At 41.8% G+C, this 18,678-nt stretch overlaps 1 protein-coding gene across 1 annotated transcript in view; it reads right to left on the bottom strand.

The window, feature by feature from the left end:
- Nucleotides 1-18,678, bottom strand: part of PLEKHH1 (pleckstrin homology, MyTH4 and FERM domain containing H1) — a 55,790-nt gene that overhangs the window by 16,782 nt on the left and 20,330 nt on the right. The window contains 14 exon segments of the mRNA XM_067296592.1: nucleotides 830-938; nucleotides 1,078-1,257; nucleotides 2,306-2,386; nucleotides 3,343-3,504; nucleotides 4,538-4,624; nucleotides 5,364-5,474; nucleotides 6,236-6,375; nucleotides 7,414-7,564; nucleotides 8,098-8,186; nucleotides 9,101-9,189; nucleotides 9,191-9,225; nucleotides 11,535-12,544; nucleotides 16,065-16,146; nucleotides 17,726-17,809. Of these exon segments, the coding sequence (XP_067152693.1) occupies nucleotides 830-938; nucleotides 1,078-1,257; nucleotides 2,306-2,386; nucleotides 3,343-3,504; nucleotides 4,538-4,624; nucleotides 5,364-5,474; nucleotides 6,236-6,375; nucleotides 7,414-7,564; nucleotides 8,098-8,186; nucleotides 9,101-9,189; nucleotides 9,191-9,225; nucleotides 11,535-12,544; nucleotides 16,065-16,146; nucleotides 17,726-17,809 (2,410 nt within the window).

Here is an 18,678-nt window from a genome sequence, read left to right as displayed (position 1 = left end):
GCTACATCCATCTTTGGTGTCATTTCATTGATTTCAGCAAAGCCTGCCACAAACAAGGGGTTGGTTGCCAACAGCATCAGCCGCCAGCAGAAAGCACTGCTGCCATCCACAACCCTGCTGCATCAGAACTTCTCATCAGCTGGATTCTGGTGAGAAATTGCTCATCTGGGTATTCAAGCAAGAGATACAAACTATGCCAGGCAGACTTATGCTGCGGGGATCTTTATTAGTGCAAGTTACTGTTGCACACGAAGCAACGTTTACAGATAGGTGTGGGAATATGTGAGTGTGCAGGAAGGGGTATTCAGCATGAATGCATACATTAACAATCATTGAGAACATAGTACATAAAGACCTGAAAGGGTGAGTACCTAAGATGAGGAGGAACAGATGAGCATGGGTGTACCTTGTGAGGGTTTATACCTGTGGACAGAGGAATGGACATGTATGTGAACACATGTGTATGTGAGTGTGTGTGTTTAGGAGAGGGAGCATATGTGTGTACAGTTAAGATTCCCAGGAAAAGAAAACCTGCACCAACAATTGCAGGAAAAACTAAAACTCCAGTTCTTTGTCTTAAATCTGAAATAATGTTACAGAAGTTTCAGATGTTTGATAAATGACATGATAGATTTGCCTTGTTTCACTACAATGCCTGTATTCTCTCTGGATATGTTACCGTGGGACTAGGGTTGAAGGGCACCATACCATACTGCTGTTCAACTGAGACATTCCCTTTCCTCACCTTTGGCTGAATTAAAACTAGGGATTGAAATAACCCTTCCTTATGCTTTGCTACCATAGAAAAGAGTTTGTGATTTCTACTTACTAGGGTCTCCCTCTGCATCCAGCAGTTTTCCAATGAGTTGTTCGTATGATGTGCCCACGGTGGCATTACTGCTACCAGCTGCTACTGTCAGATGGTATAGCCAGGTATTCTAGGGATAAAGATGAGAACAGTATGGGTCTAACTGGATCCTGTTTTCCACAGACAGATTCAGTCTGCATGCCCCACTTGCTAATGCAGGTTGATACCAGCCTCATGTGTACTTCTCTCTGGAAAGACTGCCTTTATACCTTCTCTTGTTTGGTGCGAATGAGTAAGTAGGTGGGACTCTGGTCCTGTGGGTGAATCACCAAAGTACAGTGGGATGAGAGAAGGCCTCCACCAGTGGCTTCATAATCTTCATCGGAGTCACAGGAACGGTCTACCTCTTTCACTTTGGATTTGCACATAGACAGATGCCCTAGGGGACACTAAGAGGAGGAAGCAAGCTAGGTAATCATAGCTAATCTACTATGCATAAGGAACACTAAGAAAGAAAACCTAGTTCAGCATGTTGGCAGTTCTGTAAAATGTAAGGAATAAACTATAATTCAGTGTTTAACTAAGGGGTCTACATGTAATTATATTATCTTGCATTTCCAGAGAACCTCTTCTTCTTCATCAGCTAAAGTACTTGCAAACTGTGGTCCTAGGTTTATGCTGTTATCACTACTACTTTTATTAGTTGTCTGGGGAGAGCATCTACAGGGCAGAACAAGAACAAGTAAATGAGAAGATGGCCTTTCCCACAAATCACTGTTTCCCTCCTTCTGTTATACTTGTCAGTTGCAACTGGTATTTACAAAACCCATTAAAAGGTACATCCTACACTGCAGAGTTTCTAATCTACGGTTCATATCATTTGTTCTGCAGGGCAGGGTGTGTTTTCTAATGGTCAGTTGCTCAGTATCTTGAGTCACTGGGGTCTGATCCTCATCAGACTTTCTGCTTGCTACTGGGAAATAAGTACTCTTCAAATGACATAAATAGGTAGATTCAGACAAATGGAGGACATCTGCTGTGCTAGGTCTTGGGGTGAATCTCAAGTATGAGCGAAAATACTCCAAAACCTGGGCTTAAACATCACCAAGACAAAATAATAGAGCTCCAGGTCAAGCTTCAAGAAGCTACTTCTAGTTGGTACATACTTTTATGACAGTATGCAGAATATGTCAGCTGCTGGATAAAACAGTCTGCTCTAAAAGCTTCACAAGACCAAATTGAGAAAGTGAGAAAAAAGATACACATAGTGATCTGAGAAAGAGCAGTCACTTCCTATGTAAATCTTTTTCATTTCAGTATTTTTAAAAGTTTCAGAGATAAATTATTGATTCCTTTCATAGGAGCAAAGGCTATTAGAAGGGGAGAAGTACAGGGGAGGAACAGTTTGATGGATGAGAGACAGAAGTGGTAAAAGGAGAGAAAGTTTCATGTGAAATGAGAAAGGAGGGTGCAAGGACAAAAAGGAAAAGGAATTACCTTATCCTCATGATTTCGATAGTAGTAAAACATCTTCCCAATCAGTGCACACCAAACCAGCTTAGAACGGCCATGCTTGACCTAGAAGGACGACAAAGAAACACATGTTTTTTAACATCAATGTTTCTGACATAACTTTCTAGGATTTTCACTTTTCATTCATATCTCTGTTGGAATGTTTTATATATTATTTGTTCTATGTTAGTATCAGCTCCTCTCAAAACACACAGGGCACCACTTCCAAAAGTAGGTAGGTATATCCCACCTAAGCAGATGGGACACAGAGACTTTCAGAAATGGGTCTAAGATTTTATGAAATATTTTATTCACAGCAACCCATCATTACTGTATCCTGAAATACAGTACTCGGAATAACCTTTTTAGATAATGAAAAGGATTCAGTGCATCACAGCAGGAAAAGACCAGCCAACACACAGCCTGGAGAGCTGCTTCCTATTGTAGATGGACAAGCTTCAGATGCAGGTTTAGCCACCTTTCAGATACTGGCCAGATTTATATGAAAAAATCCATAGCAACTTGTTATGCAAAACTGGTTTATGGACATGGTATAAAAAGCATAAAAAATTTCCAGCCACTACTAATAGGCCTGCAGTCTGTTATTATGGAAATAAATGCTCTAGCAGAACCATGCAAGCCATTTCTTTGATACGCTCCTATAGCATCAAGTCCAGATCACTTAAATATGACATTAAACAGCATTTCCTATTGGTTGGTTTTTACTACAAAGTGCTGCAAGTTCTGTTGAAGAAAAGCATTCATAAGCTAGATGTTTGTTTTTATTTACTATTTGACAAAGTCAGTATGTCCCAGTAGCCTTGTTTGCCCCATTTCTTATCATTCATATAAAAATTCCTCTCTCTGAAATACAGAGGTCTACCTCCACTTTTCTATATCTCCCCACTCTTTCAGGGAACATTAAAATACTAATTTCTTGAAGACATTTACTGTGCAAACAAAGAAATTGGTACTCTGTCAATACTGAGCTAAACTGAATAAAGTCAAAAATAGTATCTTACCTTGGTTAACCAACCTTTCACAGTAGGTTTAGCATCACTATGAGGAACACCAACAGGACTGGTCACCTGCAATCTGAGGATGTTCTGTAGAACATGAATCCATTCCTCCAGGATGTTGGGAGAGTCTGCTGTCAGGAAGTAGGTTCTCTTTTCTGTCATGAGCTAGAAGGAAAAGGAGTGAGGAAGTGTAATCTACATACCTATGACCTTTTCTTCAGCTGCTGAGTTTCACTTCCCATGCAATTTTTTTTTTTTTTTTTTTTTTTTGTGGTGATGGGGGATATTCTTGGTAAGAGAAAGGCTGCTACCCTCATGGCCCAACTGAAAGAACTGAAACGCAGATGGACGAAACAAATTCCCATGAGCTGTCTTGCTGTTTCTGTTGGATATTGTGGCTTTCTTTGTCTCCTCTTTTGTCCCGTCTTGTTATTTGGTGCTGCTGTTAATTTTTCACTTTAAAGGCGGCTGCTTATATGTTTTTGGTGTCTTTACTTTGCATTGCCTTCTGCTCTCAACAGCTTGTGATTCTTGGAGAAGACAGACACTATGAATTTAACAGTGTTAAGCCTTAGCAACTTCAGTTTCACACGGGCAGAAGGGAGCTCCCGCGGCAGACCATGTGCCTTTCAGACAGAGTGTGAGAGAAACTTTAATACCTCCATTATAGTGAAGTCCTTTGACCATTATGACTCAAAACTGAACCCAGTAATGGGCTAACTTCTAATGTTTCGAAACTGAATTCTAATGGGAATCCAACACTTTAGATGTTGCTTCAGATCCTTCAGACATGTAAAGTCAGGCTGAAGATCTTGCAAGAGGAGATTCTCAGAGGAGATTTTAAGTACAATCTGGCTTTAGTTGTTACAAGAATCACTTTTCTCACACAATTTCAAGCTCTCAGTCCTAGCTACAAAAAGGAAAGGCTAGAGTGTTAAAAAATAAAAATAAAAAAAATCCAAGAACAAAAGCAGAATCTCTTTCAACATCAAAAGGCAGTGTTTATGTTACAGTTTAGCTCCTTTCCCCTTATTTATAAAACTAACTGCTTGGCTCATGTCAGAAACCAAAATACAGGCGCCAGGTAAAGTTAGCGCCTCTAAGTTGAGATGTAAAGTACCATTTACTCTGAAATAAGGTGTCTCTCACCTAGCCATTGAGCACATGGTTATCTGCAAGATGAAAAGGCAACACTTACCTGGAATGTTTGGGACCCCTCACCTCGGACAATTTGGCAGGAGGAATTCAGTTCCATCTGCCCCTGTGGCTCATGGATAACGTCACTCTAGAGGAAGAAAGGCAAACAACTTTTTCGGTAGGAGAAAATGTATGTAGTCTTAGAACACTTAACTACAGCATAATATGCATGTCCAGGTGGAAGTTTTGAAATAAAGTAACTATTTAAAATAGTTAAGTAATAAAAAGTATTTGGAAAGGCTTAATTGCACAAATATGCTCTCTCAATATTGTTGCACCGATCATGGTGAGAGAAAACATTTCACATAAAAGGTTATTGTTAATTTTACCCGTTTTGTAATACTTTCATGTCAGTGTGGGAGATGGGAAATGAGAAAGCTTTCTTCCCCCTCAAAGCTATAGTTTTCCCTGAAGCCCTTCATTCTGACTTATGAATGCAAATCTATGCCTTTCTGGCATTGGTTATTTTCCCTTTGTTTTCATCTTAAACCTGACCAAAACTGGGCCATGGCACACATCTGCTTTCAGTCATCTGCACAAAGTTAACCAGTAGATATCAAGTTCCTGTCCTTGTGAAAGAGCTTTCATCTTCCAGAAACTGCCACCACAAAGAGCTTCTCTGCCTGAGCAAAGAAGCCATAATGGTACCTGTGGGTCAGGCATATGGCTTTTTGGCAGGAAATTTTGGGGGAAGCTTGCCCATGGCTGCCCATGCGGCTTCTGCCAGTGCTATCAGCCTGGAACCTCTCAGTACAAAATGAACCAGTTCTGCAAACAGCCTTCTCTCCATGGCTCAGCAAAGGGCTAAGTGTACCCCAGCAACTCACTGGAGACTTGTAGTACATGATTTGTCCGTTTCTCAGAACAAACCATCGTCTCTTCCACATCTTCACCTGGCTGTCCATTTTCAGCAAGTAACCTGACTTCTCCACAGGTTCCTGGAGGACAAAAAGCAAGGGGGTTTATCTTGCACTTCTCAAAATACAACCGAAAAGGAGTCGCTGAAACCAAGCTCAGGCATCTTCTGCATCTCAATCATTTGCCTCTCTACACCACCAAATGGGATTAACAGGCAATTGGGTGTTGGGCAGTGTTTCTGCCTAACTCGGAGAGGTTCCAAGACTATCTGTGTAGGTACAAACACCAGAGTGCTGTGTTAGTGAAGAAGGCATATGAAGATAGTTTCACTGATTGGTTTATGCACTGAAAACTATTATTTTCCTCCCTACCATGACAGTGACTTCCCAAATAAAAATGATGGCTGGCTCTAAGCACTGGTTAAACTCCTACCCCTTGTCTGCTTGATCTCTTACATTCAGGAGTACACAATTTAGAAATGTAAGTTGATACTGCCTGTGTTTGAGGGCTTTTTCTAGAACAAAACATTCCAACCTCTCTCCCTCCCTCCTCCAAATTTCCAAACTTTGGAAAGTTTTGTTTTGTCACCAACGTGAAAGGCCATTGTTAAAGGAGAACGTCGCTACAGGAAAACTGTACAGGTGATCAGGAAAGAATATACCCCTCATGTTTATTGAGCAGTATATAATATAAGCCCTTTCTGCTACAAACCAGCTGAACCAACAGTACAGCATAGCATCACTTTGCAGCAAATAACTCAGTATATTGTAGTTCTGCGTTTTTTCTTTCAAGGCCAAGGCTCTGTTTGCACCCCTTGCAACTGTGAGGTAGCAAGACTTACAGTGCAGATTCCACCATCAGTAGAATAGAAAGATGTCCGCTGTAGTTTATGCTCTGGCTCTGAATAGTCACCATCCAAAGAGTAGGCATCAGGAGGGATGGCGTAGTCACTCTCAGAGCTCAGTGAGGACATAGAAACACCTGTTCAAAATAAAGGAAAGAATGGGAATCACAGGTAGACAGAAACAGGCATAGGTATAATTTGCACTTGATACTGCACACTCTGGAAAGGTTTTTGAGTTCACCATTTAAGCTTCTTTGCTCAAGAGGAACAAATCAGATGTATTCCAAACTACAGATACTCCAGCCCCACAAATCAAGCTTCTGACCCCCCACCCCAGCCTGCTTTTTTTTTTTTTTTTTTTTTGGTGTGTGTGAGAAGGAGTTAGAGGCTGGTTTTGGACACTGACAGTGAAAGAAATCTGCTGCTGAATAAACAGAGATTAAAATCAACAGACTTGCTATCTAAAGCACAGACATGATGTTTTCAGCCCAGAAACATCCATTATAAAACCTCAAGCCCCTCCCATTCAAACTAAGGGAAAGGCTCTATCACCAGCAATAGGGCTTTGCTTTCTGTGAACCTCCCACCACTGGTCTGTGGCACTGCAGAGACTCATCAGCCAATGCATCACAGCAAAAGGCAAGTTAAGATTACATACAGTGGGATTATATTTTATTGACTGACAACTGTAATGAATATTCTATTCCAAGATCCAATTTAACCTTTCCAGCACTCAAGGTCAACTTGTCCTAGCCAAGACCCAAATTACTTGATGACTCCTGGAGGCAGGAAAGATTTGGTTACTGATCACGAAATTCTCAGCTAGTGGCAGAAACAACACTTTCTCTAACGTGTTGGTATTAGCTTGCTTTCAAGGAGAATTCACAGAAAAGGTATGGATGCTCTAGTAGGTGTGTGATGAATTTGGGAAATCAATCTTTCCCATGATCTTAGCTTGGCAATCATCTGAATGGAAAGCTACCAATGACAGAAACCAAGGGGACAAGTTTCTACTGAGTAGCTGTTGATATCTGCCTACATGCTGGGAGAAGTCCTCATTAGCATCACCAAGGCTATGCATTTGTTTGTCCATCACTGGTGACACCGTTCAGAACATCTTGCCTCATTTGTAGGAAGAACATTCCTGCTGCTCCATGGCAAAACTCCCACTTTACCTCTTTTCACTGCACGAGGGCTTCCTGGCATGCTAGCTTTCCTGCTCTCGGATTCAGCATTAGAAGCTCTGAAGCTGGCATGGGAGTTGCAGTCATCATCAGAACCTGAAGACTCATCTAAGAAAGGCACATTGCTGATCTGCGTGGCTTTCTGGAAAAGACTTGTGTGGTCAGCATGTGAGGTAAGAGAGTCTCTGCAGGACCACTTGTGCTCATAAGAAAGAGTAATCAAAACAGGCCCTTGCTTTTCACACTACCTTGCCCACTACTGTCCCAGGGCTCATTTCCTATTCTCCTTTTCTAATCCAAAAACATCCAGGCTGGACTGTCCAGTCCCATTTTTGGGGTCTCCCCTGGTTACACCCTCCTATTGTTCCACAAGCTCTGTGCTTCCCCTTGAGCTGTCAAGACCACTCTTCTGTTTCATTCTCTAGGCTATATCCACTGTCACACCTGGGTTCCTAAAGCCTCATGACGCACTGCAACTTCCAGGACCAAAACTTGCTGCAATGTTCTGTCTTCCCAGATGCTTTTATCATCTGCTGCATTCTTTTGGTCTCCAGTCCTTCCTGGCATTCTCTAGTTTTCTTTCCTTCTCTGCACAGCATCATCCCATCCTCTCTCAAATTAGTGGCAGCCCTGGCCCATTCTTTTCATAATAGGAGAAGTGAAGTAACCCCTTACCCCCTTCAGCGTCGTGTAGACTGGCACTGTGACATTTCTGTAGATGAGACAGGTAAATGGCCCAGAAGCTGCACGTGAGAAATTTGAAACTGGGAAAATTCAGAGAGAGATCAAGAGAGCAAATAATACAAACTGGTGAAAAGGGGCAGGTTTTAATGGAGAGGTACATGCATTTGTGTAAGAACTAATGCAGCCTCTTGGAGCCTCAGATAACAGACAACTGCCATTCTGGAAAGTTTGGCCTCACAAAGGCTAGAGGAGGTGTTATTAATTACTACAACTCCTGGACACAGCTGCAATGCTTCCTTCATTTAGCCTCTAAGACACCTGACCCACCCTCTGCTCCCTATGGTGTGACAGCAGTCCAGTGCACCTAACAGAAGGAATTACAGGTGATGTGATTTTAATATGGTGATGGGAAAAAGCTTGACGAATCCCAGATTAACTGAGAGAGGAGGAAACTGTTTGCCTGGCTACCAGTGTAATCATGGACCACCCACAACAGCCTTAGAGCTATTCAAATGATTTAGAAACAGTTTTCCTTTTCCTGTTTCATACCCTCCAGACCATCATGTTCAAACAGGTAAAAGCCATAGTAGGCAATCTGTTCCTTGCTTCACCGTGAATTGTTTCATGGCTACCTTCCACTCCCATGTTGGTAAACTGCTAGAGTTCACAAAAAGGGGAAAGTGATGGTAGAATAGCAAGGCTAAAAGCAGGTCACAGACAAGCAGGTGGCAGAACATTTTCAGCAAAAGTGAGGAAGGAGGTAAAGAAGGCCCCCTAAAGGTGTTACTGAATGTAGGAGCTCACACAGCCCAGCGATGATCATCCCTGAGTCCAGATACATCTTACTCCCTTCCCTCCTTTATCATTGCTATCTGCAAGATCAAATTTGCTTTGAAAACAAGCAACGAAAGGAAGAAATGTGAACAGCCAGAAGCTCAGGTCCCACAGTGTCACTGTAAATCCCCTCTAAGGATGGATCTTGTGTAGAACTTACAGCAGCAGGAAGCATCATTCACCGTGGCCACTTCAGACAACCTCATGCCAGACTTGGCCACAGCATAGATTCGACTCTCCTGAAACAAGACCGTTAACAGCAGTGGTCAGACAGAAACACCATTCCTGCAAAAAGAAACACTCATGTCACAGAATCTCATAATCCTTTGGGCAGGAAGGAAGGGACCTCTAAGATAAACTGATCCATTCCACCAGATGCTGGGTGAATGACCGATAGCGGGGATGTTCATCTGTGTGTGATTCCCTGAATCACAATGGAATTGGCTTATAGGTGCTACAGAGATGACATCCACAGACTGGGACACCTACATAAAAGTGTCAATAAGAGACTGCATCACAGCTTAGAAAAGTTGCCTTTTCTCTTTTATGAACAAAGCATTAAAATGAATCAAAAGAGCCTTAAGTAGGCAGAGTCTATAGAATCACTGTTATCCCATTCTCTGATAAGGAAATGGAAGCAATGCCTGGAATCATCTGGGTAAGCCTGGGCCTCAGTTATAACAACACATGGGGCTTTCAGTTCAAAGGACCTCCAAATACTTCATAGATGACAAAAATTCCAAGGGGGTAACTCCAACCTGTAACTAATGCAGTGTTATGGCTAAGAAATAAACTAGTCTAAAATGGATAAAATCAAAGCTAGAAATCTGAATCCTCTTGCTGCTTCTTAAAACGTACTAAAAGCAACCAAGCACTCTCAGATAACAGGCATAATACATACACATGAAATTACCTGCAGATTGCAAAAGTCAAGCACACCAAAGCAAGATATGACAGAATTGGTATTTTTTGTACATGTATGCATTATGGCTTAGTCTGTAATGAAATATTATGCAGTTTTTTCCACAGACACTTCCTATTCAGGGCACATAATGGACATTTCTTACTGAGTAAGCAGCTATTTAATATTCTACTTGTCCTTGATTGTTTGATATATTTAAATATGCACTACTTAGATACACTTATATGACTCTGGTCTGAAAACAAAATAATGGATTTTCTCATGAGCTTTCATGTGGTGTTCCTGACTATAGTATTTCAATGTTTCATAAACATTAATCCCTGGGAGGAACATGGATGGGTGTTATCTCTATTTTCCAGAAGAGGAACTCAGGCCTAGATTCTTTAAAGTATCCACTATCTTTAGAGTACTTATTTTGAGATGTCCAAGACCTGATTCTTCTGAAAATTTAGCATCATATAACATTATGATGAAACACAACTGAATAGCAAACAAGTGCTCAGCACGTCTCTAATCAAATCTACTTGCCTAACTCAAGTTTCCATTCAGAAAGTGTGTGTGTGATGATGATGATGATCACCTGTGAATAAGTTCAGCTTAAGGGACTGGAAAAACCTTATACAGGAACTCTAGATCAGAGAAAGGGATAGAAACCAATCTCTAAGGTGTAATTCCTTTCTTCCAAATGAGTATATTGCTTATGACACCTTTCTGATTTCTGCAACAAATAAAACAGAGGTCTTGAAAACAGCAGTCTCTTTTATTACGCTATCCAGCTTCATCTCCACAAGAGTTCCATAATATGTGCTCAATGAAGTAGGATTCCTTTGAAAAAACAGTTGTTAATACACGAAGGTTAAAATCTACATTGCAAAGGATACATACAAAGATCACAGATCAAGTTAAGTTTCCATAGAAAAAACATTAGAAAACATGAAGATTAACACTGAGTGCTTGAATTTGCACCTTCAGTAAACTACTTGTTTGTCTGTGCCTTTAAAAAAGCACATTGGAAATAACTGAACTGTCTCCTGTGATATTATATTGATTTCCATAGAGTTCATCAGTTGGACTGACACGCTAGCAAACAATCCAACCATTCGAACTAACAAGTAACTGAGGGTGATAAGAATAGACATATCTCTCACATGAAGTAAGCGATAGCAGGACATGTATACATACTTTACCAGTGGGTTTCACAGTATTTTCCTGATAGAAGACAAATACCAAGAGATAGGAATGCTGAGATCCAGTCCATAGATGTATGCTACTGTTCACAGCTTCTTTTGACCTTGAGCCTACTTGGTCCAGGCCTTTCACATGCACTTATGACTCACATTTTCAATCTTAAATACATGACAATTGAACCAATGATGAACTTCTAACCATAATGCAGCACCTCTTGACTTTTATTTTTATTTCTTACCATGTTTTTGAGTACTATTTTCTTCCATGGAACGTTGTTTTGGTTTTTTTTCTTATTAAAAGAAAAGAACAAAAAAATTCTCATTGGAACCAGCATGCCCCATGATCTGGAACTGGTAGACTAGGTGGTTCAGTAATGTGGCTGATGACACCAGGAAACAATTAGCTGAAACTAAGAAGAGTTCAAGCCTGAACACTACTAAAAGATGGACAGCCCCTCTTCTACTGTTGCCCTTGCATTTCTTACCCATGATGGGAATCTGTGCAGTGGTGGTGTGGGAGGTTTGCCTCCTGGAGTGAGTACATCAGCCTCAGAACTCACAGCTTCTTTTTGCCCTGCAGGTAAGTGGTTGATCTCCTCACATGTTCCAGCTTCTTCCCTCACCTGGCCACCTTCTGTCTCCATCTCCTCCCGCACCCCGTCATCATCAATGTCTGTCTCCTCCACTTGCCCATGGCAGACTGGCGAAGCTGTTATGGGCTGGAAGGTGCCAGTCTCCAAGCTCATCATGCAATGGAAAGAACCAGCTCCTGGCTGTGGCTGGCTGTAATGTCTCTTGGCTAGCTGGATACTGTCTCTTGGTGTACTGGTAGCCCGTGTTTTCAGAAGGATCGTACTATTGCCAAGGCCACATTCCCTCCCTGAACAGATAGGATGTGCTGAAACAGCCGATGCTGATACTACCAGGGACGGCTCAGCAGTTTGGAGATGGCTCTCAAGGCTGCTCATTATTTCTCCTGCAGAAGTGGAGTCCAGCCGGTGGGAGTGGAACCTGGTACTCAGTTCATCAGAGGAGCTGGCTCTATCCAAAGCCACTTGTTTCAAGGTGCTCACAGAGCTATGGCTTCCCTCCAAGGAAGTCTGGAAAGTCAAAGACTCAAGAAATCTCGTGGGCTCAGCTGGAGGGTCCAGTGACATGGGATCAGAGCACCCTAAACTATGTTTGGAGCTTATGACAGGGAATATGTCTTTCTCTGTGGAGGGATTCCAGCTTGATGGGTCAGCCATGAGCTTCAGCATGCTCTGCGAAAGCAGAGATTTATCCTCTCCATCCTCAGTAAAGGTGTCATTGGCAAGGACTAAGTTTGCTGTAGAAAGGACGCATTTTGTCGATCCTGTCTGACACTCCTGTTTGAACCCAGGTGCAAGGAGCATAGATTTCTGTTCTGTTTTCTCAGGGAAAGAGGCCTGTAGTGTTCTGGGCTCCACAGAATTAAAGCTCCAAAGAGATTCAAAGTGAGGAATGCTGGTCATATCTACAGTGGAAGAAAACATATGGTTAGGGCATTCAAATGCTTTACTGTCTAAAATGTTACTTGCTAGAGTAAGTTGTTCATGCTGGTTTTATTTCAATAGCAGCCATATTGGAGTAGAGAGACCCTTGCCAGGTTAGGACCCTACAGAATGGAAAAGAGATGGCTGGGAACAGCTATAACAAAGGTGTATATTATTGGGAATGGTACAGACAAGATGAAAAGAAAACAATTAATCACTGTTTCTTATAAAGGTGGAATTAAGGGATGCTTAATGAAATGATCAAGCAGTATGTTTAAAATTTACAGAAGGAAGTGGGTTTTTTTTCATACAAACTACAGAAATACAATGCTATAGTGGTCAATAGATAGGCTAGAAAAAGTGATTTATCAGCAGCTACAATTAAGAGTCCAGACAGGCATTCAGGCTTGGGAAGTTCCCAACAAACTCACTGCAGAAGCTAGAAGGATACACGGAGAGAGGGATGGCTCTACTGGCATTATTTTCCACACTCTTTCCTGAAACAGCCACACCCAAACAGAAGATAGGATACTGGACTAGGCAAACTTTCAGTCTAACCCAATATGGCAGTGGTTTTATTCTTATGCCCATCCATGATCATGTCTCTTAAGACAGCCATAAGAAGGAAGTGCACACATCTATGCAGTACTTCATCAAAAACAATCTAACTGGCCAGAACACTGCTTGGCATGAATCCTTTGACTTCAATGGACCTAAACTGGTTTAAACCAGCAAATGAGCTAGTTTTGTTCCTCCCAATCCAAGGGATTAGATAAGGCTCCCAGCATATGTATGGAAAACTTCCTAATCATCAAACAGACCACAGAGTTTACTCTCCTTTAAAGAATATCCCTAGAGCTTTGTGCAACCCTTTGGTGCTATATGACTTTCCCCACAAGTTTTACAACAGTTAGTTATATGTTTTTGTTGTAAAAGCTTTCTTTTCTATGTTTATTTTCTCTCTGTCCCTTCAGTTGGTATATCAGAAAATGGGATGAAGGGCTTGGCTTGCCTCCATTGTTTTTTGCCCATATAGTACATGTACTCTATCTTCTCTTACTTTTTTCCTTTCCATAAGGACTAGATTTAAAGACTATATCAATTCTACAGGTTCTGCTGAATAGCAACATTAGAGTATGGAGAAGTGTGGATAAAACTTGTTGGTGTAGCAGAGGATGCTATTTACCAGAGACACCAGTGCTGAAGCCATGTGCCTCCTCTACGCCTCTTGCCCTGTGGCAAGCACCTGTGGTATCCTAATCACTAAACTGAGACATTTCCCCAGAAGATAGTACAGAATTTGTTTTTATATTATAAAGGAATATTTTTGGTAATAAATATTCCATGTGTACATAGAGCTTTTCAGACAAATGAACACCACAAGTTCTTCCAGAAGACAGACAGTAAGGACAGACAGGTTGAGCTGGTTTATTTCAGTCACAGAAAAGTCCTTCCTGGAAACAAAACTCAGGCCTTCTGTTTCCCAGCACTAAGCTTAGGCAAGCAGGCCACAATTAGCCTAATGCCAGTCTTACTTCTGTGGAATTGGGATAGGGACAAAAAAATCCTTAAGGAGTGGCCATGTCTCCAGTTCCATCTCAATACCACAGTGCACCTGTGTCAGAGCTTCTGCAAGGCTGAAAAAGAAGATTCAGAAGCAAAACTCCCTAAATCTCTCTAGGCCAGGCACACCAGGGATTCCCTCTTTCTGTTAATGCAGGCCCAAGAAATAATCTAGAACTCTGTCATTTTAATTTTTGGTTGTAAAAAAACCCTCCATTCTATTTCTTCATGTCTAATATTCTCAAGCACTCTTTTCTAAGTCTGTAGCAAAATCCTGGAAGTTTAGATGCATATCATCTCCTGCAGGATAGGATATGGCCACCAATCATTTCAGTTTTTTTTAAACTGATCTTGGCTTTTATATATTGCCTCACTGAATAGAACCAAGTCTTAAGATGCTTTGGAAGTTGCATAAACATGGGTGAGTGTGATTCTATATGGTTATCACTGAAAATGCTGCCTGAACATCTAACTCTACAGGCATTGCTTAACCACTGTTGGGCTTTACAAGGAAGTAGAAGCAAATTGAAGATGCAAAGCGACAGAGGGAAGGCCAAACAGAAGAATAAATCACTGCTGATTGGGGAGAGAATGAATCACACTTTTAGAAACACAGCTGAGGAAAACAGGAGGAAGAGACAACCACCAGTGCCTGACCTTGGCTCTTGAGTCACAAGGAACTGAATATTAACAAAATTATTCCTAGCACATAAGCATGGCACACAAACCCTGGCACACATTCTTCCCTGTCCCTGAGGTAAATCATTAGCGTAGACTGAAAAAAAGGCCATTCATTTTAAATATCACTGGAATTAATTTTAAATATTACTGCTATGCTTGCAGCTTCCTAGATGTGACAGGAAACAAAGCAGATGTAGCTGTTACTATTAGCATGGCAAGCAAAAGGAGATCTGTCACTTTGCAGGGGCCTCTGAATTTAGCCTGGCACATTGAGACTAGTGAGGGATAAGTGGACGGGGCAGAGCTGTTTACTACCCAGGGAGTTGGGATCCAGGGAACACTTAATACCAGATTATTAACGCAGCTTACCAGCCATTCTCTTTCTGTAAGCAGCCAGAGCCAGAGGGGATAAGAAAAAACCCACTCACAAAGCATTTAGTTAGAAACGTGGTGGGATTTAGAAGGAATTTTGCTCTATTCCCTCGTTGTGAAAGGAAGGGAATGCCAGAACGGAACTTCTGCAGTAGAGAAATGCCCCCTGCCTGCATGCCCAGTGAAGTTCTGGGAAATCAGCTCACATTACATGACTAAATCAAGTTCATTAAAAAAAGGAGGAAGAAAATGTTAAAGAGCGAATTTCCTCTATAAAAATGAGTTGCAACAAAATGTGCTGATTTCAAGCCCTGGGGACCAAAGTCCTCCAACTATCTACCAAACAAGAACTGCAAAAGCACAAGTGCCATACGCTGCTTTCTCCATCCCAACCTGACAGCACAGAAGAACCCAGCTTCTAAAGGCAGAACAGACAGCTACTACCTTGGCCCATTTAGTCCATAGTTACTCAGCTCACATGCCAGCAGAGATGACAGTTCTTTGAGGATGAGGATACTTTGCATGTGGAGGTGAAGTTAAATTCCTCAGGAACTTGTATCCTGCACCACTGATATCAATGGAGAGTTCTGCTATGGATTTCAGTAAATGCTTTTAATTCAGGAGCTAAATGTTTTATTTTAGTGGCAAGAGCAGACTCTCAAAAAAGGGGTCTATGTGCAGTCCCTGATGGGAGATCAGTTAAGAGCTTTTGAGGGAGGTAAGCAATATTATTCCCATCTTAAAAATGGGCCCACTGAAGACCAGTAATTCTGCTGTTTGCTCACTGTCACAAGTGCTAATCTGTGGCACAGTTAAGACTACAACCCAGGAATCCTGACTTCCGTTCTTGTGGTGAAGGCTACAATGCCAGGTGAACACATTTACCTTGCAATGTATCCTGAAGGGCTTCAATTTGCTCCGTCAGCCTCCGATTACAGTTTTTCAGGTGGTAATTTTCTAGCTCAAGCTATGAAACAACAACAATAAAAACTGAAAAATAATGCAAAACATGTACATTCCACTCCTCAGAACAAGTCTTTGTCTTTACTCACATTCAAGTGTCAGAACAGGAAAGGAAAAAGAATGGGTGAGATTTACCTGAAGCCTTGGAATTCTCCTCCTCCGCAGCTCCACTGGAAAACTCACCTACATTTTGCCACACTCTCTTAAACAGCCTCTGTAAACACTATTCATACTCCTTACGCAGGTCTTTTAATTTTCTTCCCTGCTACTGTTTATCATTTACTCCTGTTTCAGAAATAACTGTTATGAAAAAGACAATCAAATAACTATAACCCAGGAGCAGCATTTTTCCCTTCACCTCATATGTGGTAAAATGGGATCCCCTTGATCCCGGGCACCAAACAGAAAAATATTAAGGGTGCATTTACATTAGCAATTAGCGCACGAGAGTGATTCTTTGCAAATTTGCCTTATGCCTTTGCTTCGACCCTCTTGGCACACACTCAAACATAGCAATGGTGCATCCAAAGAGACTCCCCTCCTGATGGAACTAAGGTTGCAATTGCACCTGTGGTGCTATCTAGAGCAACCCATTTGCAATGTGGATGTGAAGTCCTTCAGTCGCCAGTGCTCTACCTGTGCATGGTGTGCACCCAGAATCAGCATCTGGCATGAGCTTCATTGCCGGTACAGACACAATGTGAATTTATGGTCCTGGATCCACAGGAGGTCACACCAAGTCAAACCCCATCCTTCCTTCTTTGTGCTGCACCAGTCAGTAATGTAGACACACCCTAAGTATTCTCACACAGGAGAAAGGAGAAGAAGCATAGTTCAATGTCTAGGCAATCTAAAGAGATTAAAAAATTACACCCCAAAACAATAAACGCCCACAAAGACTACTTCTCTTTGCTGGCTGGCTCCAGGAAATCCTCTTTCTGATATAAACTGGGAAATCCATGGCTTGACTTGGAAAAGAGAGAAAGACTGGACAGTCCCACTCCCAGATGTAAACTACTACTGCATCTTTAAAATTGGGTGCTGACCCAGTGCTATCTCTTAGCTACTCTAGAGGGTATTGAATTGGGCCCTGATGGAGGCATAAGTCCATAGGATGGATAAAAGGGAGAGGCTATACATGAGACAATGCTGGGTAGGAGGAAAACGGCATTGGTCAGGGATGGCAAATTAAGGAAGAGCAAAGGATAAAGTAGTTGTGTCACAGCTGCTTTCACAGAAAGAGGGACAGAAATTGCACCCAGGGAAAAAGGTAGGGGGCAAAGGAAAATTGGGGGAAGTCACCTCTGCCTGGTAAATGAGGCACTAATTTTCTTCAGAGACTGCTTTTGGCATTAGTGATTTAGCAGTCATTTGCAGTTTGCCCAAAGCAATCTATAGACCTCAGTCACAGAGACAGCCCTAGCCCTGCAACTGAGTGTGTGCAGTGCCAAAGAGGCTGAAGGCCTCTGCAGCAGACCGACTGTCTGCCCTCAGACTATTGCCTTTATGTAGGAGCTCACTGGCAGCGCAGCCACTGCACCTACCTATAGGCCTTGAAACCTAGCAGGAGGCTGGAGACTCACCTCTCTCAGCTTAAAAGTTACCCACTCTTTGATCCTGGCAGCTTTCTCTTGAACAATTTTTGCTTCCTCAGTCCTCAACTGTTTCTGTGCCAAAAAAAGATTAAATGCATTAGGATAGTACAGTTAACAGTGTTTTCAGTAAGCTACTGCATCAGGAGTGACTTATACACTGAAGCTTCCATTCCAGGCCTAAGATTTAAGACTGCTTTTTTGGATATGGCTGCCCACCTGTTCTCTGAAAAATCAAGCCATTTAAGTTGTCTTACATGGTCCCTGGAGTCACTTTTAGAGGATTGTTTCAAGAGTTTGTTGTGGAATGGCAAAATCCAGCCTGGGTGACGACTACCCACCTCCCACAGTTTCATTTGTATACAGTCTCAACTCTTCCTGTTCTAGATGGTTTTGCAATGTTGCTGCTTGCCATTGAGCAGCTGCAGTGTCCCCCCCACCACTCTTTGCTGGCTGAAGTTAATAAAGAATTAAGTAGTGCCTATATGTGATTTATAAAACCTTGTAATCCTTCCAAGCAAAAGGGATTCAATAGCTGCAGCTCTGGTGTAGAGGGCAGATGTTGAAGGGCACAAGTCAGAAACTAATACCAACATGACATTTTTAACACATGCAATATTCTCATTGAGAAAGTGAATAAAAAACAAAACAATCTAAGTTAACAGACTCAGGAAAAAAAGCACTAAACTTGACCTTGAAAGACCATAAGACCTACTAGCAGGTTTTTAGAAGGTGTAAATGGTTGTATGTTTACATATCCTTCAAAACAGGTTTTAGCCCACACAAAGGCTTTATGGGAATACTGTTGATTTGCACAATCAACATTTTTCCCTAAGTATCTGCTTGGGCAATGTTGCTACATCATTTCTGCAGCTGTGTTTTCTCAGCTGCGTCTTCTTTTCTGTGCATTTTCTTCAAAAGATGCTGGATTGATTCTATGATCA

Source organism: Apteryx mantelli, chromosome 4 (assembly GCF_036417845.1).
Source record: "Apteryx mantelli isolate bAptMan1 chromosome 4, bAptMan1.hap1, whole genome shotgun sequence".
NCBI classification, from domain to species: Eukaryota; Metazoa; Chordata; class Aves; order Apterygiformes; family Apterygidae; genus Apteryx; species Apteryx mantelli.
Note: the sequence above shows the minus strand (reverse complement) of the source record. Positions and strands in the feature narration are given on the sequence as shown.